The sequence below is a fragment of the Dryobates pubescens genome, chromosome 11 (assembly GCF_014839835.1).
Source record: "Dryobates pubescens isolate bDryPub1 chromosome 11, bDryPub1.pri, whole genome shotgun sequence".
In the NCBI taxonomy this organism is placed as follows: Eukaryota; Metazoa; Chordata; class Aves; order Piciformes; family Picidae; genus Dryobates; species Dryobates pubescens.
Genome location: NC_071622.1, coordinates 7809830 through 7833630, shown reverse-complemented (window position 1 = coordinate 7833630; position 23801 = coordinate 7809830). Strand labels below are relative to the sequence as shown.

General features: G+C 59.8%; 1 protein-coding gene across 1 annotated transcript; it reads right to left on the bottom strand.

Annotated features, from left to right (window-relative positions):
- Positions 1-991: 991 nt before the first annotated feature.
- PTCH2 (patched 2) lies at positions 992-22401 on the bottom strand. Its single transcript, XM_054165634.1, is given in 26 exon segments — positions 992-1913; positions 2025-2438; positions 2575-2820; positions 3208-3307; positions 3547-3689; positions 3829-3966; positions 4525-4808; positions 5318-5498; positions 5588-5730; positions 6002-6314; positions 6403-6808; positions 6930-7048; positions 7126-7251; positions 7336-7428; positions 7536-7691; positions 7770-7901; positions 8120-8267; positions 8623-8744; positions 8845-9040; positions 10924-11015; positions 11212-11281; positions 11403-11592; positions 21595-21787; positions 22065-22166; positions 22169-22329; positions 22332-22401. Coding segments are annotated over 25 exon segments (4338 nt in total). The 3' UTR covers positions 992-1913.
- Positions 22402-23801: the final 1400 nt, after the last annotated feature.

Below are 23801 nucleotides of genomic sequence, written 5' to 3'. Positions count from 1 at the left end.
ACCTCGGCTTTTCGCAGACCCGCTGCTGCCCCCCGGGCCGGGCCCTTTGCTGAGCCTCTTCCCCGGAGCTGTGCTGCCCTCGGCCGGTAGCGAGGCTGCGCTGCAGGGAGCAGCGAGCGCTGGCTGCCGCCCGAGCAGGGCTACAAGTCCCGCCCCGACCCCTGGCAGCGGAGGGGAGGGGGCTGAGCGGGATGGGGATGGGGAGGAGGGAACTTGGGAGAAGAGATCCCAGCATGTCTGCGCTCACTCAGTACCGTCGCTCCCACGCCAGTGACCCCTCCCCCATCCCGAGCCCCCCCCAAGCAGCTGCCTTGGCAGCAGTTACCAGCCCCTCAGCCCCCGGGATAAACACACGCACCACCGAGGCTGCCAGCCCTTCCACACTCCATACCACACCGCTCCACACAGCACCCCCTTCTTGCACACCCCACTGCATGTGGGTCTGTCCTAAGCACAACCCCCCGTTCCCCAGGCTGTGCCCCTCAGGATAAAGGGCCAGACACGGCAGGTAATTTATATATAATATATATATTTACTCTTTAAAAATAAACCTTCGGTCCCCACTACCGCCTGTACAAACTACAAAAATAAACCTTTGCTCTCTTTGATATAAATAACTTAGATGGCGTGGCGGGGGGGGGGGTGGGAAGAAGGGGAAGAGGCTGTCCACCGTGCCCACGCCTGGCACGGGGACTGGGTGCCCAGGACCACCCCAGCTCAGCGGCAGTGTCTGGGTGCCGGGGAAGGCCGGGCTGCGGGCACTGCAAACGCCGATGGAGTTAAAGTGCTGGGTAACGGCGTGGACAGTGCCCGGGATGGGGATGGGGACGTGGGACTGGCCTCGGGGACAGCCCCGTTGCACGGGGACACGGTGAGAAACGCTATTTCCCAGTGAGATGGTGCCCATGCCAGCATGCACGGCCCTCTGCCTGTCGCCAGCATGGCACAAGGAGCTGTGACAGTGGGACAGCTCAGGTGCTCGGCCCAAGGACCACCCCAAGGACCCCCCCTGCAAAACCCTGCGTGTGCGGTGGGACGCAGCCGTGGCACATCCTCCATTTCCAGCCATCCCACGCTCACCAGTGGGGAAACTGAGGCACAGGGCAGAGCGTTGGATGGAGTGAGATGCCTCTGGCTACCCAGCACGCCTAGAGTGGGGGCACGCACAAGGTCTGTGCCCCTGCCCCAGGCTCCTGCTGTCTCTGGCAGGTAGCCCTGTGCCGGCAAAGGGCATGCCCCCTCCTGCCTGCACCCTGGGCAGCCAGGCAAGGCCATAGGCTGAGAAATAAATCTTTTAAAATAAGCTTAAAAATATATATCTCTCTATAGATAGGTTCCCTTTGCAATAAATAAAGGTGGGGAGTGCCCGCCCCAGGCCTTGCCCACGGCGCCCCAGGGCATTGCTGTCTCTGGGGCTGCCCCCTTTATCAGAATGGGGGCATCAGGGCACCCTGTTGGGGCACCCCAGCTCATGGCCCGGGTGGTGGGTCCCAGGAGGAGGTGACGGGGAGCTGGCAGTGACCCTGCAGTGGGGATGCTGGCACGGCACTGAGTCTGCCTTGCCAGCAGCTCCAGAAACAGAGGGGGTGGGGGGTGGGGGTTAGTGCTTCCATTTCTGGGGGTCAACAAACCCAGGGCAGGATAATCCCAAATCCTGGGTGAGGGGACATGGCACCATTGGCACAGCCCTAGATAGGAGACTTGTGAGCATGGCGTGGCCTGCACACAGCTTGCATAGAAGTGCCAGCCTGCCCTGCCAAGCACCAAGGGGTGTGGAGGTGGCTGATCTTCCTCAGCCGAAACCGGGGGGCATCACCGCTCCGGTGATTAGCAGCACTACGCGGGCGACCCCGCTCTGCACCCTCCTGTGCCCACCAGGTGCTGAGGAGATGCTCTGCCTCAGAGCTGGTAACCTGTGGGGAAAGAGAACAGGAGAGGTCATCTGGGTCACTCCAAACCCACCCTGCACCCCCATAACAAAATGCAGGAGCCCCAGACTAGAGTTCCTGTGTTCCCAAGCTCACCTAGTGCCGGGCACCTGCCCCTCGACGTCCCATGCTCTGCATCTCAAAGGCATTAGGCATAGCAGTGCCACCGGTGCTGGGCATGCTGGGCTCCTCCAGGCAGTCCCGCTCGCCACTGGCAAAGCCCTCAGGGCCAAAACTGGGGTAGGAGCCAGGCAGTGTGGGGTGCAGGGCCACTGTCACTGAAGCAGTGGCTGTGACAGTGGCATAGCTGCCGGCAGGACCCTGCAGGTGGGTGCTGTAGGTGGGCAGGGCTGTGGCAGGAGCTGGTCGGGCACCTGATGGGCAAGACTGTGCGTGGTCTTGGGGTGGCACAGAGCATGGCTCCCCAAAAGGCAGGGAGGGTGCAGGCTGTGGGCCAGGAGCCTCTTTCTTCCCTTGGACCTCTGGGCTGTCCTTATAGGGCTTCAGCACCTGGAAGGGAGACATGGAGCATGATGAGCATCCCTATGGCAACCCCACCAAGACCTGAAAGCCCCTGTCTCCCCTGGCTCTATCCACGACCCTCTTCCAGGGGATGCTAGGGGTGCCACAGTGGGCAGACACTCACGGTGATGCGGGGGAAGCTGGGGTCTTTGCCGGCTTCTAGCAGGATGTGTGCTGGAGCAGGGGGCACAATGAAAGCCCCCCGGGGGCTGCTTGGCCCCACGCCCTCTGCATAGTGTTCTGTGTCCGAGGGGTCAGGGAAGGCAGCAGGCCAGGCTGGGGCACGCCGGACATACAGCCCCCCAGGGCCCAGGCATGGGGGCACAGGCTCCGGCTGGGGCAGACGGGAGACATTATCCACTGGGGATGCCTGGGGAGAGAGGGGGAAGTGTCAGAGGGACCTAGGACATACAGGGATGGAAGAGTGTGGGGTGGCAGGGAGCATGAGGTGATGAAAGGATGAAGTAAGGGCTATGTGAGGTGAGGGAGTTACAAGGTGAAGCAGAGATGGGGTCAAATGGGTCAGGGAGGGATGTGAGGTGAGGCAAGATTGGGGTCAAGCAGGTAATGGGCAAGGTGGATATGGGACAGAGAAAAGGATGGGGTAACACAGAAGTTACAGGGGGAGGGGCTGAGTTGGGTAGGAAGTGAGGCTGGGACAGCACAACACAAGGATGGGTATAGGGTGAAGGGGCAACAGGGGATTGAGAGAGGCAGGGAGGGACAGGCAGAGGCAGGCTGGGGGGGGGTCTTGTACCTCAGGGGGTGGCCCGATGATGGAGAGCAGGACTGGCAGCAGCACCAGCCCATTGAACAGCCCCAGCAGCGTCAGGATGGTGAGCACCGCAAAGAAGTACCTGCAGAGAGGGTAAACAAGGACAGGTGCCATGAAGCCCATCCCATCCCAAACATGGCTTCCCACACCACACACCCCAACCTCTACCAAATCTTCCCAGTTCCCATGCAAGATGAGGTTGGTGCCCTCATCCTTGCCAGCTGTCCCACCAGCCATAGGGAGCTGCCACACTCATCAGCCCCCACTGCCAAACCTCTTGGGAGGCAGCAAGTGACTGGTTTACCACCCTCCAGTGCTCACCTCATGATGAAGTCAAACTCAGAGCCAGCCAACATGAGGACGCCCAGGAGGGTGGAGACAGCACCATCCATCACGGGGGCAAAAGTGTGCTCCAGTGCCGTGGCCGAGCGCACGTTCCTGCTCCCCGCGGCTGTCAGGAAGCCCTGCATGGCACAGGGATGTCACACAGGGCTCACCCCGTGTGCCACCCATGATTTGACCACCCATCAGCACACAGCCAAGGGGGTGAGGGTGCTGGGGAGAGGGAGATGGCGTGCCCTGCAGTTGAGCAGGGATGCTCACCAGTGCCACATGGACGGTGAACTCCACACCAATGCCCACCGAGGCAATGAGAATGACCACCGGGATGGCACTCAGCTTGATGCCCATCAGCCCCATGATGCCGAACAACTCCACTGCCATCATGGCCAGGATGGAGACCTAGGGAGGTGGTGAAGTCAGGTTGATCTGATTAGCTATTCACTGTCCTGGCATACCAGGTCCTACCCCTCCATATAGGGCAGTCTCATTTCACTGTTCTTTTTCCTTCTGTTCAGGGTGTCTCTCTGTCCCATTTAATGCAAGTGGCCCTCACCCTCCTCTGCATGGATGTCCCCAGGCCCCTGCTTACTACATACAGTCCCTTCACAAGAAGTGTCCCTGATCCCTCTATACGAGTGCCCCAATCACTGCCATCTGCATATGGGTGTTCCCCTCACCCTCTTCTGCACAGATGTCCCCAGACCCCTGACCTCTCTGTATGTTCCCTTCGTAAGCAATGTCCCTGCTCCCTTCATATGGGTGTGTCTCCCACCCACTGCTACCTACATATGGGTGTCCCTTCCACCCTGGGTGTCCCTGGCTGCCCCATCATCCCGAAACAGATATCCAGGTCTACCCATCAAGATGGGAGAAGGGCAGCATGTCCCTGTCCTCACCCATCAGGAAGGCAGCAGGCCACTCACACTCCTGTCCCCATGCATCTGGGTGCATACTCACAATGATGCCAGCCGTCCAGGGGTTGAGCAGCAGCAGGGCACAGACGAGGAAGGTGCAGGCCAGCAGGATGCTGATGGCTAGCAGGAACCAGTGGCGCAGGCCTATGTACTGCTCCCAGAAGAGGAATGGGTAGCCACTGGGGTAGCTGAGCACCCCATGACGCTGGGCAGCCTCCCGGCAGATGGCTCGCACGCTCTCAATGGCCTCCACGAAGTCGGCAGTGCGACGCAGCCCGCTCAGGTAGAAAGGGAACTGGGCAAACTCCAGCGGCTGGGCTGCCGGGACTGGGGAGGAGAGCATGGGCAGCATGAGGGCATGGGCAGCACAGTGTCACCCCAGCCACACCACCTTGATACCACAGGGCTGGGGAGTGTGGGGGGAACTGACTGGGGGCAAGGAAGAGGGGGGTTTCTCTGATTGCAGAATGCTTGTGGGATTTGGGGGTTACAGTGAGCAAAGGGTTTCTCTGCAGGGGAATGTTTGTGGGGCAGAGGGAGAACAGAGTGGAGGGGCTTTGCAGTAAGATGCTCACGGGCTAGAGCAAGGTAGCCTTGCTGCCTGCTAAGGGCACAGGGAATATGCAGCGGAGTGCCCAGGGTGCAGAGGGATGAGCGTGGAGCACGGGGAAGCAGAGCAATGTTTCTACTAGAGAATGCTGATGGGATAAGGGATCTGTGTGATTTCTCTTTGGGGGGATTCCTGCAGGGCAGGAAAGGTGTAAGAAGCAAGGTCCTCTGCAGGGAGGATGCCAGGAGGTGGAGAGGACCATGGGGAGCCCTGCACTCTCACTCACTTCGCAGGTTCTCGCCCGTGGTGTCATACTTGTCGTGGATCCACTCGGGTGGTGGGGGGTAGAAGTTGGCCTGGGAGGCAGCAAAGCCCAAGGGGTCATTGCTGGCCCACACTGTCAGGCAGATGTAGAAAGTGTCAGGGGGGATGATACCGTTCTCGTCCACCAGCCGCCGTGTGGTCAGCTACAGAGAGAAAACAGAAGCAGACATGAGCTGGGCAGCAGGCAGAGAGTCATCCCCAGCCCAGTCAACCCGGCCCTGTCCCCACGCACCTGATTGAAGTTGAAGGGCTCCTTCTTGTTGCCAGTCTGGATTAGGAGCTTGTAGGCCAGTGCCCCATCCTCAGAGCCGTTGCGGTAGCTGTCGTGGGTGATGCGCCCAGCTTGCCAGTCCTTGTCAAAAGTGGCCTGGAGTCCTGGGGACACAACATGGGGGTGAGCATCCTTTGGAGAACATCACCCTGCATGGTATCCTGTGTGCTCCAGGGAGCATGGGGCCAGTGAGATGGGTATGCAGAAACCCTGGGGCTCAGCTTGCCATTGCTGGGCAGCTTGGGGACACCATGAGACCACTCTCCCCAGGTTGCCACACACCCGGGAAGCCATTTCCAGGCCAGTGGGTAAGGTGCAGGCTGGAGAGAGGGTTCTTGGGCAGGGGATGTGATGGAGAAGAGGGATGTCCCTCACCTCGCAGCCAGTCCTGGAAATAATGGAGCCACATCTTGGGCAGGTCGCGATTGCCCTCCCGCACCACATACTTGACGGTGCTGAAGGCCTGGTGCAGGTTGAGCAGGGCAGCTTGGGCACCTGGGTAGTGAAAGCCACCCTTGGTGACAATAAACATGTTGTAGAAGGAGAAGTACTTGAACTGGGCCGAGATGAAGGCGTGCGCTTTGGTGTCCCGTGGCACGATGTCCGTCAGGTAGAGACCATCGTGCACCATGGTGGTGCCATAGAGGCTCAGCCCCAGCAGCGCCAGAAACAGCACTGCTACCACCACCTGTGGGGACAACAAGAGGAGGGTCAGAAGGGGGTCCTGTGCCACCCACTCAACTCAGGTGGCATTGCTGGGGCTGTCCCCACCTCACCTTGGTCCGGGTGCGCAGGAGAAGCGGGGCATATTTCTCCCGGGCAAAGTCGGCGAGGCTCCAGCGGCAGAATGGCAGAGGAACGCACTCCCGCCCACCTTTGGCCTCGTCCAGCTGAGCCAGAAGATCTCGAGTGGAGCTGGATGGAGCAAAGACCTGCGAGCCCAGGGGGTCAGTGGGGGGCAGGAGGACAGCTGGTGAGGTGCACACCTGGGAGGTAGGTGGCAAGACAGTGACAACATGGTGGCCTGAGGAGTCACAGCGCGTGAAGGCTTGCACAGTGGTGGTGATCTGGGTGCTTGTGGCCATGCCAGGGTGCCCATAGGGGGAAGGGTGGCAGGCATGGTTGTCGTTGGCATCGGCAAGCTCCTGGGGTTGGATCTGGATGACTCGTGATGAGCAAGGGCTGCAGAGAGTGAGGAAAGGAAGAGAGAGGGAATAAAAAGAAAATGTTGAAGGAGAGGAACAGAGTCACCCCATGGCTCTAGTGGGGGTCCATGGGGTCAGCATTAGCACAGCACTGGTACCTGTAGAAGCAGCAGAGGATGTCGAGCCGACGCTTCTCTCGACGGTACAGGTCCAGGCTTAGGATAGCAGGGAAGACGAACAGCACCATGGCAAAGTTGAATACCACAACCACTGCAGCCTGTGGGCAGGGGCAACATGTCAGAGTGGGGTCTGTCCATCCCTTACTGCTCCCCTGGAGAGGGACCCTGGCCCTACCTGGAGGGAGAAGGCACGCAGGGCAGGGATGGGCACCAGGGCTGCCATGAAGAAAGCAATCATGTTGCTGACTGAGGTGAGAGTCACGCTGGTCCCTGTGCGCTTCAGGCACTCACCTGTCCGCTCCTACAGGGATAGAGGGAGTGATGAGAGGAGCTCCATCAAGTTCAGAGGGGACTGGGGAACCCCTGGGCAGGGCCCAGTACTAACCTTGAAGGGGATGTGCTGGCTGGTCTCAGTGAAGGCATGAGCCAAGAGGAACATGTCATCCACACCAATGCCAAGAGCAAGGAAAGGCAGTACCTGCAAGAGAGCAGCTGACATCAGTGGGAGAAACATGGCCACTGCCTGGGAGGGGACCTGGCCACCCCGCAACACCCATGGTAACAAGTTGTTCTCCTGACACATACCTGGGTGGTGGCTGCGTTGAAGGAGATGCCCAGCAATGAGCAAAGCCCCAGGCCAGAGGCCACAGAGAGTGCCACAAGCAGGACCCCAGCGAGGCCCACAGCCCCTTGGGACTTGGAGCAGTCCCATCGCAGCATAGTGACGCAGGCGTAGGCCAGCTGGAAATGCACAGTGGGTTAGTGGGGATAGAGGTGATGAAAAAGGGACTGTGGGGGACAGAGAGAGGACACACGCACCATGAGAAGGTAGCCTCCGGCCACTCGGATGACGCTGATGTCAGAGAAGGACTTCATGATGTCATTGAGAGTGGTGGTGGAGAAAGCATGGACGTTCTGCGTCGCGTTGGGTGGGATGGAGTCCTGTGCCAACTGCCAGAGACACATCCCATTAAAGGAGTCAGGACCACCTGGCTCCCCAATACATCCCCCTGCACAGAGCCACATGGGATGTCAGTCACCCTGGGGACCCACCAGACTACAAGAGAGGGATGCCCTGACCACAGCCACATGAAACCTGGGTGCAGGGGGATGCTACTCACAGGCTAACTCCTGACCAGTCCCACATGGGGGCTGTTCCCTCTGCTCACCTCCACAAATTTCCTCTGCCAGGCTTCCAGGATGGCGCCTGCCTTCTCCTCGCTCCAGCTGATGTCATGGATCTCATAGTCATCCTTGAAGTGTTCAAAGAGCTGCCGGGGACTCATGAGGAGGAACATGGTCTGCAGGGCCTCGGCGCTGGAGGACAGGCACGCACCTTGCTGGGACCAACTGCAGTGCCCCAGGATGCAGGAATGGGTCCATCCCCCACCCAAAGGCTCCCAGTCTCACTGCAGACACCTGGAGGAGGATCCAGGCATCCTGCCTCCCGACCTTGCTCTGAAGCACTGCCCCACTTGCCAGCCCCATACACTTGCTAGCCCCACATGCTCTCCCAGACAGACAGCTCTGCAGCCCCTCCTGCAGCCAAGGCAGGTTCCCATGGGCACCAGATAAGGATGAAGGGACCACACTCCAAACCATCCCCAGAGTGAGTGCTGTGGCTGGGTCCCTGCTCTATGCCCAGAGACACCCACACCACAGTGGCTCTTACCGTAGCAGCTTGCCCTGGGAGTCTTTGGTCGTGCCACCTAAAATCAGCTCCTGCTGCCAGCGCATGAACTTCCTGGAGAAGCCATGGCAGCCCCCTGAGAGCTCAGCTGGGATATCAGGGCTCTGTGGGCAGAGGGGAGGCATCAGGAATGCAGGACTGTGGGGCAGGCAGGAGAGCAGCAAGCCCCCACACTGCTCCCAGTCCCCACGGGCTGTGACGCACCTGCTGGCTCTGCTTGTTGGGGGCACTGGAAGGGCACTGGGGGTCGTGGGGGTCTAGGCAAGGCCGCTCCATGTAAGCCTGCCCCACCTCTGCCTTATCCAGCAGCTCTTTGAAACCTTCCAGGGACGTGAATTGCCCCAGCTCCTCCATCAGCTGCAGAGGGTCCAGGTTGCTCCACTGGATGTCTGGGCGGCCCCTGAGGAGAGAGTCATCCAGGTGATGCTGAAAATCACATGTAGTACCACCACGACCACTGCCACCCCATCCCACGGATTCTGGACATGCCTTTCAAGGCAGGGTGCAAGGACACAGAGAAGCAGAATCAGTCTTCAGTGCATCCCCTACCCCTTCCTGGGATTGCCTGCAGCATCCCCGTGCCCCGGCACAGTGCAGCGGGCCGTGCCCGAGTCAAGTAGCGTGCCTGATCCTGTTAGCCCGGGACAAAGCGGGGGGAGCCGGCCCCACCGCCCGGCCCGGCTTTGTGCAAGCAGTCAGGCCGATTACTGCCCGCGGGCTAACATCTTGATAGAGGGGAGCAGGCAGGCAAGGTCTCCCAGCATCCCTTCTAGCCCTTCCTGCCATCTAACCCCACGGTGCAGGTTTTAAGGCTCAGAAGCGGTTCTGGGGCTGAGGACGGTGCTGGGAGCTGGGTGTACACCAGGTCCTTGGAGTCCAGCAGGACCCCACAGAACTTGGATACACAAGAAAAGAGACTTTTCCACTGCCTGTGGATGGTCTGCTCCTCCATCTCAGCCTAGGGTGCCAGGGGCCAGCTCCCAGCCACACTTGGCTTCTTTTTTAAGACAGAAAGAACACACAAAAAAGCCAATAACCCAACCCAGCGCTCCAAAGAGGGAAAGAAAAAGCCCCAAGCGAGTGTGGGCTCTGGGGAGAAACGCAGCCTAATAATTCATGAAGGCTGGCTGGGCCGGAGCCGGCCGCTCAAGATTCCCACATACCAACTGGAGCTGCTGCTGCTTCCAAAGAGAGCCCCTTTTATCTGCTTTCGCTTGCTTCACTGAGCCAGGGCAAATCCTTTTGTCTTTCCATAGATTGCTGCTCTTTGTTCTCCCAGCTCCCGCCCCGCTCGCCCCTCGGCGTTAAAAAGGGGGACAGTCCCCATGGGCTGGCCGGCGCTCAGCTGGTGTGCTCGCCGGGCACCCACTCACCCGTCTGCAAGCAGAGATGGATCCCGCTGCTGCTGCGGGTGCCACCCTGCCTGCTACGTGGCCCAGCCCCAGGATGTTGCCCACTGTGGCAGATGATGTCACCAGCATCCCACTTGGCACGGCCACCCCAGCCCCTCTTTGCTTCGGCTCTCAGCTGCTCCCCAAGCTGTGATGGGGAGAGCCTGAGGTTCTGGGGGGTAAAAGCTGGTCCCCTACTTCTGGCTAGGGATGTGGCGGCCCCTTCCCCCTCCTCCCGTCCAGCAGCAGCCTGAATAAGGCCACTATTTCATCTGTTTGGCAAGGGGCAGCTTTCAGAGCAGCATTAGCATGAGAAAGCATGGGGCTTCGTTTGCTGACAATGCACTAGCCGCCTGGCTCTCCCGGACAAACACAGGCGTAAACAGAAGGAATGTGGGGGGGGGGTTCCCCCACCCAGCCCAGGGTCCCCAGCCCCACCACTGTGGTGCAGAGAGCTGGCCGGAGTCACCCACCCAGGGGACTCTATGCTTTCTATGTCCTTGGGCACAGCACAAGAGTGTAGGTCCTTCTTCACCATTGTGGCACCCACAAAGCACTGTTCAGGGGAGCAGCCCCAGGGATCTGCCTGTCGCATCCTGTGCCCCCATTCCTGGTCAGTGTGATGGCACAGCATGGCATGGCATGGCATGGCTGGGCTGCTCCTGGCCGTGTCACCAAGGCCAGGCCGACAAGGACCTGGACCTGTCCCTGGGGTGTTGAACAAGTAAGATGCACAGTGGTGGTGGGACCATCCTGGGGCTGAGCAGAACAAGCAGTAGCACCAGTGGAACCTTGGGGTATCAGGGCCAAGCTGCATGGGGAGGTGAAGAACAGCACCTCAGCAGCACCCCCAGCCCCTGCTCCCACCTGCAGTGTCCCCCAGAACACTCACGGGAGGTAGGCTGAGCCTCCCTGCAGCTTGGAGCCTTCCCAGAAGCAGTCCAGCGGTGTTAGGATCACACAGGGGAACAGCTTCTCTATCATCTGCAGGAAAAGGAGATGTGAGGGGTCAGCAGGGATGAACCAAGTCCCCTCCACTCCCCACCCAGTTCTACCAGGCTGCCCAAACCTCTGCCCTCCCACATGGAGCCTTTACACCACAGCCCAGCTGCTGCCCTTCCGTGGGGGCTCAATGCCTCGTGGGGGGCTCTGTGGGGGCCATGCCATGCCCAGCACTCACCCTCTCGATCATGCCATTCTCAATGATGGGGACACCCGACTTGTAGCAGATCTTGTTTAAATCCCACGATCTGGAAAAGCAGGAGGAGGAGCTGAGGACGGGCATCATCCCGCAGGGGACACAGTAAAGGGTGGGAGGACACACAGGACATGGCAGGGGTCTCCGCCCCCAACTCCCGAAGCTGGACTCACTTTCCATACAGCGAGACTTGGACTTTGCTGGCGGCCAGGGCCGCCTCGAGGTGGAGCTGCAGGGCCTCCTGCGTCAGGATGTTCTCCCCATCCCTCTTCGGGGTCTGGATCAACATCTGAGAGGTGTAGACGGACTCCTCGCCCAGCTTCTCCTTGGTGTAGCGCAGCTCCTGGCTCACTCGGCTGCCGGCTGCAGAGAGGACCACGACGCGTCCTGTCAGTGCCAAGGCTGGCAGAGCCCCCATTCCACCTACTTGTCTAGCCCATCAGGATGCCCAGGGAAAGGAACAGGCAAGGCTGAGACCCTGCAGCATCAGATGGTGCCACGTTAACCTGGGGGCACTTCCTGCCATGGGGTTTCCCCAACTCTTGCATCCTCTGGGTGCTCACACCCGGGGGACTCAAGCAGGGAGAATCCCAGTCACACTGGGCCAGGCATTCCCCATTTCCTATTCAGTATTTCCGGTCTCAGAGGGGCTCTGAGGCTTTGCTTTCCCTGGGAAAACCCAACGGATGGATGGCTTGTGAAGCAGATGGGACACATCTTGCCCACTCCCACCCATGAGCTTTGGTGGGTGTTGCAGATGCCCAGTGCAACTGGCATCCAATGCAGTGAATGAAAACAGAGACATTCCTCACCATTTCTGCCCAGCTGCTCCCTGGCACCTCAAAACAGGCATTGTTTTGACCACAGAATGGATATAAAGAGAGGTAGACCTCCCTGAGCCCCCACAGGTGCAGGATGCTGTGGGAGGAGTTTGGAGACAGGGGAGGGAGGTGGTGCTGGGGAGCCCCAGGGGGACCCCTCTCTTCCCGTTGAGGCTCTGGGATCTGTTCCCAATGGCAGCAGGAGAGCTCAGAGCCTGGCAGGGCTGAGGTTTTTGAGAGAAGCCACTGACTTCGTTTGTGGCCGCCTCGGCACAGAAGAGAAATCCCCTCCCAGCCAGCGCTGAGCTCCAGGCCTGAGCTGCCTTTTGCATGGCACAGCACCTACCCAGGGACAGCCATCCCCAAACCCACTGAACTGGGGGCTCCCATCCCTCCTGGCATGGTGAAAATGGAACACCACCACCCAGAAGAGGGTGGGATGCTGATCCTGAGAACCCCCAATTGCAACACTTGGCCATCCTGCTCCCAGCCTGCAGGGGGAAGGATAATGCATGTAACCCCACACTAGTGCCACCCCGGGGTGCCCAGCATGGGGGGTGGGGGTGGGGGAGCACCTCAAGGCAGTGCTGCTGGCAGGGGAAGGCCAGCCCCTGCCCAACCCCCGGGTGCTGGGTAAAGGCAGGGGGGGGGCAGAATTCATGTGCACCAGGATGTTCCCTCAGCAAGAGGCGGGGGCCCTGACAGGCCTGGCCCCCTGCCAGCGCCGAGGAGGCCAGAGCGAGACCACAAATAAGGAGCAGAATCTTCCCTTTTAATGACTTATTATATGGGTTGGTGTTTTTGGTTTTTTGTTTTTGTTTTGCCTTTCCCCCCCCTGTTTTTTGGGAATGGGGAGGGGGAAGCATCTTTATTGTTTCTGGCTGGGCTGGGGAGCAGCTGGTGTCCATCAGATGGCAGTTGGGATAGAGGTTGTGCCAGGGCCAGGGAAGGAGGCGGGGGGGAACGACACAGACACAGACTTTGTGTGTGTGTCAGAGGGGACAGTAGTGCCCAGGGCGAGAGGATGAGGACACAGGGAGGGTGGGTGTCACAGTGGGGGGGGAAGAGGGTACCCAACCCCTTCCTGGCAGGCTGGGAGGTCGGGCAGGAGGTGCATTGAGTTGCTCTGATCTCAGCTGCGCCACCCACGCTGAACCCAGGGGGTGGTGGTACAAAGTGATGGGGGGCAGGGAAGGGGCTGCCCAGCATCACCACCACCACTCCCAGGTGACAGATCCTGCTGTGCCCCACGGGCATCTCCTCCCATCACATCTGCAAGCATGGAGTCAGGGGGAGCACCCCAAAAAAATGAAGGGGAAAAAACCAAACAACAACAACAACAAAAAAGAGAAAATAAAAAGCCATCCCTTGTAATTAGTGTTAATTTGGAACAGGGCACTGCGAGCCGTCAGCAAGCTTCAAAGGCCGTGAGGAAGCCTCAAATTCCAACACCCTAATTAACCAAAGAGCAACATGAAAAGACAAGGCAGCACACACAGGGCTGCCAAGGACACTTCAAACAGGCGCGCGCCCGCCGGCCGGCCAGCCAGGGCCCAGAGCGGGGCGAGATACCCCATGCTGCACGCAGCCCCCCGCCCAGGGAGGCAACTGGTGGGGGATGACACCCCAATACCAACAGCGAGCACGCTAATGAGGAACTGCATGTAAATTCTTCCTTGCTCGTCTTCCTTCCACCCCCCCTTTTCCTTTTTAATTCCAATTAACAAAGGGAGCCCTTGGCTCATGCAAAGGGCCCTCTGGTTCCAATGAGGCCCCCAGTTCTGCTTATTAACAGACCTCGAGGTTTGGCTTCACCCCACCCAGACCCCCACACTGGACAAAGTGACCCCTACACCACCCCAAAGCCCCATGAGAGGGGCCTGAGGGCACAACAGTCCCCAGAAGCCTTGCACAAGCATCATCCTTGGGGCAGGCATCACTTCAGAGGACTGCTGGCTGAGAGGTTTGTGCTGCAGGGGAGTCAGAGTGCAGGCGTGCAGCAGTGTGGGCTGGAGGATGGATGGGACACCACGCCTACTGGCACCCCAAACAGCCAGGGTGCAGAGCAGACTCCCAGTGTGCCTAAGTGGTGAGAGCGGGGGTGCCAGGGATGGGACAGGGTCCCCAGCAGCGAGGGCGGCTGCGTGTGCGGCTGCCTCTTGCCCGCAGGCCACACCGGGGGAGCTCTCCCCGTAATTACAGCATCTGCCACAAAATTACAGAGCAGGGCGGGAGCCTCCCTGCCCCCTTCCTGGCCACCCTGCCTGAGCCATCCCCCCGCCACTGCTCCCCAAACCCTCCTGGCACAGGATCCAGATCGCAGCCCCAGCGCTGCAGCCAACTCATCCTCACCTATTGGCAGCCCCACCCACCCCCTCCAGCCATGGGCAGCTTCAGGCTGAGGAGGGGGAAAAGGGGCTGCTCCCACTCCTAGCCAGGACATAGTCGCAGCCCCTGCATCGCCCCCTCTACCCAGGAAAGCGTCTGACCCAAGATCCCCTCACATCTCTCCAGGGGCTGCCGGCACAGATGGGACTCAGCTCGGATGGCTTGGGGTCAGAGGAGCTCAAGACAAATCCTGCTGTCCCCACCAAGCCTCTTGATGCTCACTCCCGTGCAGCCACCCCAACTAGCATGACAGCAAGGAAACATCCCCCTGTGCCTCCCCAGGGCAGAAGGTGAGCAAACCCCATGAGAGCCCTGTCCCCAGGTGCCCATGTGTGGGGGGATAGAAGACTGAGCACACCAGAGCAGCGCGATGCCTGGGCAGCACCCAGAGGGCAGTGGGTCAAGGCAGGCTGCCAGCCCCACAGAGAGCCATCCCTGCCTGGCAAAAGCAAAGGGGCCAGGAGAGGTGTTGGGGGCCACAGAGAGGCACTAGTTTCCCCTGAGGAGACACATGCTGCTGCAAGGGCCACTCTGTGTCCCCCCTAGGGTGGGTGGAGGCCAAGACCAACAGCTGTAGCACTACTCTGAGGATGGGAAGCTGAGTTTAACCAGCAGCTGTCATCACCATTTGGGTGACCCAAGTGGGACAGGGTGGCAGGCAAAGAGCATGCCTGGGTACACATTCTCAATTTGGTCTCCCAAAACCAGACCCTGTCCTCCTGTCTGGTGTAATGGGGCTATTGGATGTGGTGACAAATGGTGGCAAGTCCCAGATTTGGCTGGTGCTTGGGGAATGCTGCAGCCCTGACCCCAGCTCCAACATTTCTCCACAGTGAGAGAAGAGCTGGAGCAGTAATGGGGGAGGGGAATTGTGTCTCTGGAGAGCAGTCCACTTTCTGCAGCACAACATCCCAACACCAGGGCTAGAAAACTCTCTCCATGCCCACAGGTGGGGGGGTGAAGGGGGGCAGGCAAGGTCATGCCAAGATTCCTATTGAAAAGCCATCTCCATGGGGATGTCCTTCTGCAGCACCCTGCCCCTAAGGTGGCAAACACTAGACTGTTGAGCCACCTCACAGTACAGAACAAGTGCATCCCGTTGGCACCCCTGGGTGATTAAAACCCCCAGGGGCATCACAGAGATGCCAGCACCATCCCACATCCCAGCCCCATCCTGCATCCTGGCAGAAGGGGGTCCCGAGGCACCGCCCCGAGCATCCCTTGGCTGGTCGCTTCCCCGTGCCGAGCTGTGCGCAAGCCGGAGGCCACCTTCAAAGTGTTGTGGGGCGGATTAGCTGGATTAGGGAGGCAGTGAAAGGACCCATGCTGCTCCAGAGGAAGTCTCGCCCAGGGCACGCTGAAAGAGCCATTTTTACCTGTCCCAGCCGCTACCGCCAGCCTCGCCAAAAGCCCTGCGGCCCCATCCTGTCAAAACACGTCCTCCCAGCCCCATTCACCCCATGGCACAGGGAACAGGGAGGGGGGAGGTGGGTGGCAGATGGGTGTCCGCAGCAGCGTTGAGGGATGAACGAGAGCTTGCGGCTGCCCTGGCACCTCCAAGCAAAGCTGGCCTCACCGAAGGGGCTCCCACTGCCTGGCTAAGTCAAGAGGGGAAGCAGAAGAGGGGGATGTCTTGAAAAAGCCAGTGGTGGAGGGGCTGAAAGGGCCCTTTTGGGGCCAGCTCCCCAGCCGTCGGCCCCAGCCAAACCCTTTTGTTTAACGGCGAAGCTAAATTAATGTCTTTATTACCCCAAATCGTGGGGCAGCGGTTCCCAGTATGGGGAAGGGAGGCGGGGGGGGACAGCCGGGAGCTCGCACCGCCCCAGCCGGCACCGAGGGGAGAGCGCGACCCCCAAAAAAGAGAGAGAAAAAAAGGGGGGGGGGGGGGGGGTGAGAGGGGATTCAGTTGGGAACTATTCACCGCTAAGACTCCTGTCAGCATTGACATAAATTTCCACTGGTGTTGGCATTTAGGCATTTGCCATTTCCATATGTATAGGGCTGCCTGTACTAATTATGCTAATCACCCCCTCTGTTGGCTGCTGTGAAAAATGGCCACATTAGGCACTCCACTGCTTGCTAATGTCACTTAATGTGTGGTTGAAACATACATTCATCCCCCTCTGAATGGTGAAATTTTTCCACATTGCTGGCTTCATTCAGGCAAGAAATGAATTTTTTGAACTCAGACCACTTTTCCAGGCCCGAGGGAGAGGCAGATAATAAAACCCTCTTCTCGGGCCCTGCCGCTGCCCCCTCCCAGCCACCAAATAACATTTAAAACGCGAAAAAAGAGAGCCCCTTCCCTAAGTCTGTGGATATGTCTAAGTTTAAAGGGGGGGGGAACACACAAACCCAGCAACCCACGGAAAAAAATACCAACACAAACCAAACCCCACCCCCCCTCCCCCCCCCCCCACTTTCTAGGAAATAAATATATATATATATGTAAGTTGAAAAGCAGAGCCAAGTGGACAGGGGCAGATAAACCTCAGCCATCTGTGAAGAGTCTTCCAGTCTCCTTGGGTTAATTAGCAAAATTTTCCAGCCCCAAAAAGCTGACCAAGCTGTCAAGAAAAGGAAAAGCAAGAGGTTTCATGCTCACCTCCCAAAGATAAATAAAGATAAGCTGCCTGTAGCCCACCTTTGGGTGGGCAGGGGGCTGCTGAGTGAGCCCCCACCAAGAAGGAAGGTCCTTTCAGAGCTGGCTAGGGCTGCGAGGGAGAAGGTGCTCTGAAGCAGAGGGCAGAGTCAGGCAGAAGGGTTTGAGACCACAGGGGCTGCAGCACTCCACAGCAGCAATGCCCCAGATGCCCCTTCCTCCTCCAGGCCCCTGAGGATGGGGGCACAGAGTGCCCATGGACACCCAGACCCTGCAAACAGAGAGGACTGCAAAACCCTGAAGGAAAAATCCTACCAGGCCAGGTAGCGCTTGGAACCACGGGCTGTCTCTTCCCTGCCCATGGGGCAATACCTGTGTCACAGCACCCTGAGAGGAGCAGGGACCCTGTCCTGGATCTGACTAATCTGCAGGCAGCGTGGGGACTTGGCAGCCCAGGAGCTACCCCTTGGGTGCGACGCTGGTTCAGGCCAGATTCCAGAGGGTGTTTCACTCTCCTGGCTGCAAGGACCAGCTGCCATCAGAGCCCCCCCATGCTGCTGGAACTAGCCCCACACAGTCCCCCAGCTTCACCCACTCCTTTCTCAGCCTCTGCACCGACATCTCACCCCACAAAACCCACCCGCTGGCAGCAATGAGACCACCCACCTCTCCCTGTGCCCACCCAGAACGGCCACAGCACCCTACTCCTCCCCACAGCTGCTGTCCCACATCCCGCTACGGGTCCCACCATACAGAGCGGGGACAGGGGCTGGGAAGAGAGGCCACACAGATGGTCTCCCCAGGGCAGAGGCAGGGTGGGGAAGGCATTCAATCCCCAAAGTCAAGGCTTTTCATTGTGGCTTTCCCATTCCCGATGCCCCTCTCTCTGCAAAGACAGAGGCAGTTGAGGTCTCCTCTCCCACTTGCCACTGCCACAGGGGGAGCCCCAGGCTGCTCCCCAGCCCTGCCCTGGGTGCTAGGGAGGGGACATCCCAGCCAAGTCCTGTTGCAGAGGTCAAGGAAGGACAAAAGCTATGGCCCAAGGGGTTCTCAACTTCATATTCCAAGCTGGGAACAAGGCAGGAAATTCCTCTCATCCCCACACCACACATCCCATCAGCACATTTAGGGTGTCCTGGACTCCTTCTGGAAAGGGACAGGGTCTTCTGCAGGAAGACTCAGCAGCTCCTTGGGAGCACAACGGCTGCGCGGGGCACTCTGCTGTTCCGGTTAGGAATTAACCCGGCCTTCCTTTGAACCAGCCCTCAGCGCTATAAATCAGGCAGACCCATTCACCACCCAGGGCTCTGCCTGCCCAGAGCTCACTGCCTCGGCCCCTTGGCTCTGCAGACACCCTGGGAGAGCCGGGAACAGCTGCCAGGTGTCTAGAGGTAACTCAACACTCGCCACTAGCCAGGATTTCAAAGCCTCTGAGTGGCTAATTTCTTTGGAGGAGCCTAATTGAACATTTCCACAGTTGAGTCCAATTTATGGGGTGACATGGCCTCCTTCCATCTCCCAAACAGGGACATGGGTCAGGCACACCACAGGGCTGAGGACACTCCCTGAATTGGGACAGGGAACCCTGCACTTTCCCACGGTGGCCAGGGTCACAGCCCAGGCTCAGGGGAACCCATCAAAGGAGCTGCCATCAGCATGGCCCCAACACTGACACCAGTTGTGGGGCCAAAGCAGGGCTGCCCACCGTGTTCCCCTGGTGGGGGGGCAGGGTACAGCAGCACAGTGCCCCCACGGGAAGCAGCACCCTTTCTTCCCTTGCCCATCAGATCTCCAGTTCCTGGAGGGCTGAGCTCAGCCTGCAGAAGAGACAGCTCAGCACAAGGTCATGCTCCATTCCTGTAGGATTTGGATCCCACCTGGGCAAAGTGGTTTTGGCCAGAGCATCACCAACCCACATCCATCAACCTGGATAGGCAAATGCAAGTAATTGGTTGCAGACCTGCTTCAGAGTGCTATCAGAGGCTTCCTGGAACCCTCGACCACCCTGCCTCTGAGCTGGGACCTACTGGCCTATGATGATGGGACTTTCTGCACAGATGCCCTGTACCTTAGACACCCACAGCTCTGCCTCAGGGGCAGAATGGACTATGCTCCTGTGAACACCTCCTCACACATACTCAAGGAAGGGAGGAGCTGGGGTGCCCTGGCACCCTGGAGGTCCCAAAGTTTTGGGGCCAGGCTGATGGGGCACAAGCTTTGCCAGCCCCGGGTTAATAACTGCACCACTTCAACCCGGCACAGCCCTCACTGCAGAAGGTCATACAGATCAGCCACCCTGCCACACACCCAGGGACAGGAGAAAGCAGTGGATGAGAAAAATCCCAGGGCAGCTTCATGTGCCCAGGATCCAACCACACAGTCTAGGAAATTTTGTCCTGCTCCCAGGGGCAGCCCAGACCGTTCTGCATCCAGCCCCCCCCCCCAGTAATATACACCCCACACAAGCAGAGTGGGATCTAAAGATCAGGGAGGAGTAGATACACCTGAGGACATCAAGGGATACTTTGATCTTGCAAGAAAAATGCAGAAACAGAGACCAGTGTAGAGGTTAAGGACCCAAAGATGGTTATAGAGAGGGGAGGCATCCCCACAGCTGATACACAATACCAAAAGAGCCACTGTAAACCTTCTCTCTGCATCCTGACTCGCACAGAGTGCAGGACTAAAGCCACCTCAGCCACATTGTCCATGGTAGTTGCAAGTAGTGCCAGCATCTGCGACTCCCTTAGCACGCTGGGACCATGCTACTCAGTAACAAGGTATGTGGTCTGCCCAAATTGCACACTCCTGAAGGAAAAGACGTCCCAGGAAGGCCAAGGAGGAGTCCTGAGCAGCACCCTGCAGAGCACCCCAGTACTGCACACCATCCCTACCCCAGGCAGTACAGATCCAGAGCAGGGGCTGTGTGCAAACTCCAGTGCACTCATTGCCTGGGAAAGGGGCAGGAAACTGCAGGTCAGCAGCGTTTCACCGTGGGGTAAAACAAAACAAAACAAAAAACCCCAAACAATTCCTGAAACCACCGAAGATACCTCAGCCATGAGAAAGAGACAGCACCCATGTTACAGCCACACCACAGTATGGGGGAAATATCCCCCACGAGCAGCTGCAGCTCCTCCTGGCCATACCCAGGCGAGCACGGAAGCACAGCAGGGTACAGAGTGAGTGTGCAAGAAAAGCCAAGTTTCTGGGCACTTCCAGCCGTCCCCAGGCTCGGCCCCTTCCCCATCCTGCTCATTCTCCACAAGTCCCATTCCCCTCCAACGGGAACAACCACAGCCACTTCCCCAGCTCCGGCCGCAGTTGCACGAAACGCTGACTCCTTGCAACCCCAAAAGCACAACAAAAATCCGATGGAGCCGGAGCCACGACCCGGAGCAAGGCAGCCACGGAGGGAGAGTGTCCCTACTCGAGCAGGCACCGGCCGGACCGGGAGGTACCACTGGATTTCTCTGCTACGTGTTGCAGAGGAAAGGGGTGATGGAGACCAGATCTGGAGGGGGGCAAACACCCCTCAGGAGTGGGGAGCAGGTGGGAGAGTCAGGCATTCCTGGGCAGGGGTGCGTGCGTGCATCTGTGTGAGAGCAGCGAGGGAGCACAGGGCCTTTTTTTTTTTTTTTAATAGGAAAAAAAAAAAAAGGGGGTGGGAGAGCAAAGTTGCTTCTATTGTTGAACCAAATCCAAGAGTAGCTGAGGACCACACAGGGAGCGGGGCGTGGGGGAGGAGGCAGCGCTCCCGCACAAAGATGGCTGACACCCCTCCGCTGAGCAACATCTGCCCCTGCACAGCACCCCGCCGGGGACCCCAGGCTAGGAGAACCCCCCACCCGGCCAGGGCATGGCAGGGAGTGTGGGGTGCGATGCAGGGTGCTGCCCCCTCCCCCTCCCCGAGATCCCCAAAGCAGGAGGAGTGAGGCACAGGGAAAACAAATCCCAACACCAAGGAAGCGGAGCTGCAGGAGGGGAGAAAAAAATTCACGATGGAGTTATTAATAACAAAGGAGGGGGATCAGCCGCTTCCACTCGGAAACGAAGATTTGCTCCAGCCTGACACTGCCCGCTCCTCTGTCCCCTCCAGGAAAGGGTCCTCAGCTGGGGTACGGGGCTGCGACCGGCCCCGGGGGCTCCTCCCGCGAGGAAAGGGCCTGGCGGCGGGGAGTGGCGCCGCGGGAAGGGGATCCCCACGCGTGGGAGAACACATACGGGTTCAGCCAACCCGAAACACTATCCAAACCGCACGCATCCACTCCTGCGGGGACGCGACCGCAACTTGGCTTGGGGGCCGTGCCGGGACACGCGTGGAGTCCCTTTGCGAGTCAGCACCACGCATCCGCGCAGACGGGACCTCCGCTCCCCAGCATTCGCGGCCCCGCACGCAGGAACCCCGGCGCCATCCACCGCCTCCTCCCGCGCTGTCACCTGCCTCCGGCCGGCCCCGCGCCTCTGTGCCCCCACCCCCGAGGGGGTACACAAAGCCGCGAACGGGAGCAGGACCGTTCCCACGGGTGGATGAACCCGTGGGGCCGCACTTACCTTCCACCCAGAGATGCTCGATGTCGGTCTCGATGGAGGCCACCCGCAGTCCCACGGCCAGTGCCCCGAACACCAGCAGCCCCACGAAGAGCACCTTCCCGCAGTGCCGCTGGATCCGGCAGCCCAGGGCGAAGAGAAGCGCCTGAAAGCGGGCCCGCAGCCACAGCGGGGCCCTTTGGCCCACGGCCCTGCCCTGGGGAGAAGGAAAGGATCAGCCTGGGAGCAGAGAAGGGGAGACCCTGCCCAGGGAAAGGACATGCCGCTGCGGCCACGCTCCATGGGCTGCTAGGTTGGGAGACCTCCAACACCCGCGATGTCGAGGAAGAGAGCGGGTCTTTGAGCCGGGAGACCCCAGGCTAATTCACACGGGCCCCGGACTACTCCGCCATCCCTCCGCGCTCTTCGAACCCCCTCCCCCCCATCCCCAGCCGGGAGCTTCCCCGCGGCAGCGGGCGATGCTCGCCTCTTACCTCGGGCAGCGGCTTACGGCGGGCGGCGCGGAGCTGCTGCGGCGGCGGCTGCGGCGCGGAGCGGGAGGGCTCGGCCGGCATGGCGGGGGTACTGGCGGGGCTGGGCTACCCCCCGTTATGTGGGGCCGAGCGCGGCGGCCCCCATGCGCGCGGTGCGGGCGGTGCCGGTACCGGTGGCGGGGCCGGTGGCGGTGCAGCGCGATGCCGGAGCCGGTGCGGAAGGCTGTGTGCCGCCGGCCGCCCGCCGCGCCTCTAAAGGGGAGGCGGGGGCGGGGGGCGCCGGGGCCGCGCCGCCGCCGCCGCTCCCATTGGCCGCCGCTGCTGCGGCAGCGCCCATCGCGGCTGCTAGGCAACGGCGCGCCCGCCGCCGGCGGCCACACACGGCGGCACCCCCCCTCCACCCCCCTCACCCTCCCACCCCCCGTCCTGCGTGGCCCGGCCCGGCCCCGCCGCGGGGGGGAGTGCGGCGGCGGCACTGGGGGTTGCCCGGCCCTGCCGGCCCCACCCGCGGGCAACGGCACCCCAGGACTCCCGGCCTCCGGGAACAGCAGCCCCCAACAGATACTGCCCCCCCCCCCCCCCCCCCCCCCCCCCCGCTGGTTCACTGTCTCACGGTAGTGTGCACCCCCACCTTGCCTTTCTTCCCCCTCTCCCCCAACTCGAAGGGATGGGCACCCCTTGTAGCAAACCTCATATGGAGGACATTCCCCCATAAGCCACCCCCAGGGATGGGCATTCTCCATAACCACACACTGAAGAGTTGGCAGCCCCTGCATAGGTATCCCCCAAGGATGGGCACCTTATAATCAGGGCATCCTTCTTATAGCCACCCCCAGGAGTAAACATCCTTCTGCCACAGCTACCCTACAAGGATAGCAAACCGCAAGGAATGGACATCCTTCCCAAGGGCATTCCAAGGACAGGGTGTGACCCCATAGCTTCTCCTTGGAGGTGGGCTTCCCCCCATAGCCCCCCTCCTTGGTCTAGCCATTCCCCCCATAGCCCACATCAGTGCTGGCCAGTGCCCCCCACAACCATGCCAAGGGCCAGGTATCCCTTCCAGAGCCAGGTGCCTGCACATAACCTCCTAAGTGGTAGATATCTTGCTATGTCCACTCCTCAAAGGTTGGGAAGCACCCTGATAGCCACCCCAAGTGATAGGCAGCCCCCTTTCCTGAAGGCTCTGCATCTCCCTTAAACCCATCCCAAGGGATGGGCATTCCCCCTTCTAGGTCCAGGTGTCCTCCCCCAGAGGACCAGGTACCCCCTCAATGATTTTTCCCAAAACCAAACCACTTCCCCCCAGTGCACCTCCCCACAAACACGGTGTTCCCTTCACTCTCAGTGCCATGTGCCATCTCTGAGGGCCAGATACTTCTCCAGGGTCATGGTGGGAAGCAGGAAGAAAGCATGCCTGAAGAGCCACCCCATCCCCTGTCATGGGGATCCAAGTCCAACACCCTAGAGATGGAGGGCAGTGGGACATAGAAATCCTGGCAGGAGCAGAGGGTAAATGGCATCAACAATTTGTGGGGTAAATCCCCTACATGGGTCCCCATCCCCACCTCCCACCCTGGCACCCTGGAGCAATGATGGTGATGCTTAGCCTGGTGTCTTCTTAAAGACCAAAACCAGGGGAGACCCCAATAAGTAAACTGAGTTCTTCAGGCAGCTCCTCTGCACCCCCAAGCCACAGCACCCACCAGCTTCAAACACTGCTGCCAAGCTCTCCTGGGC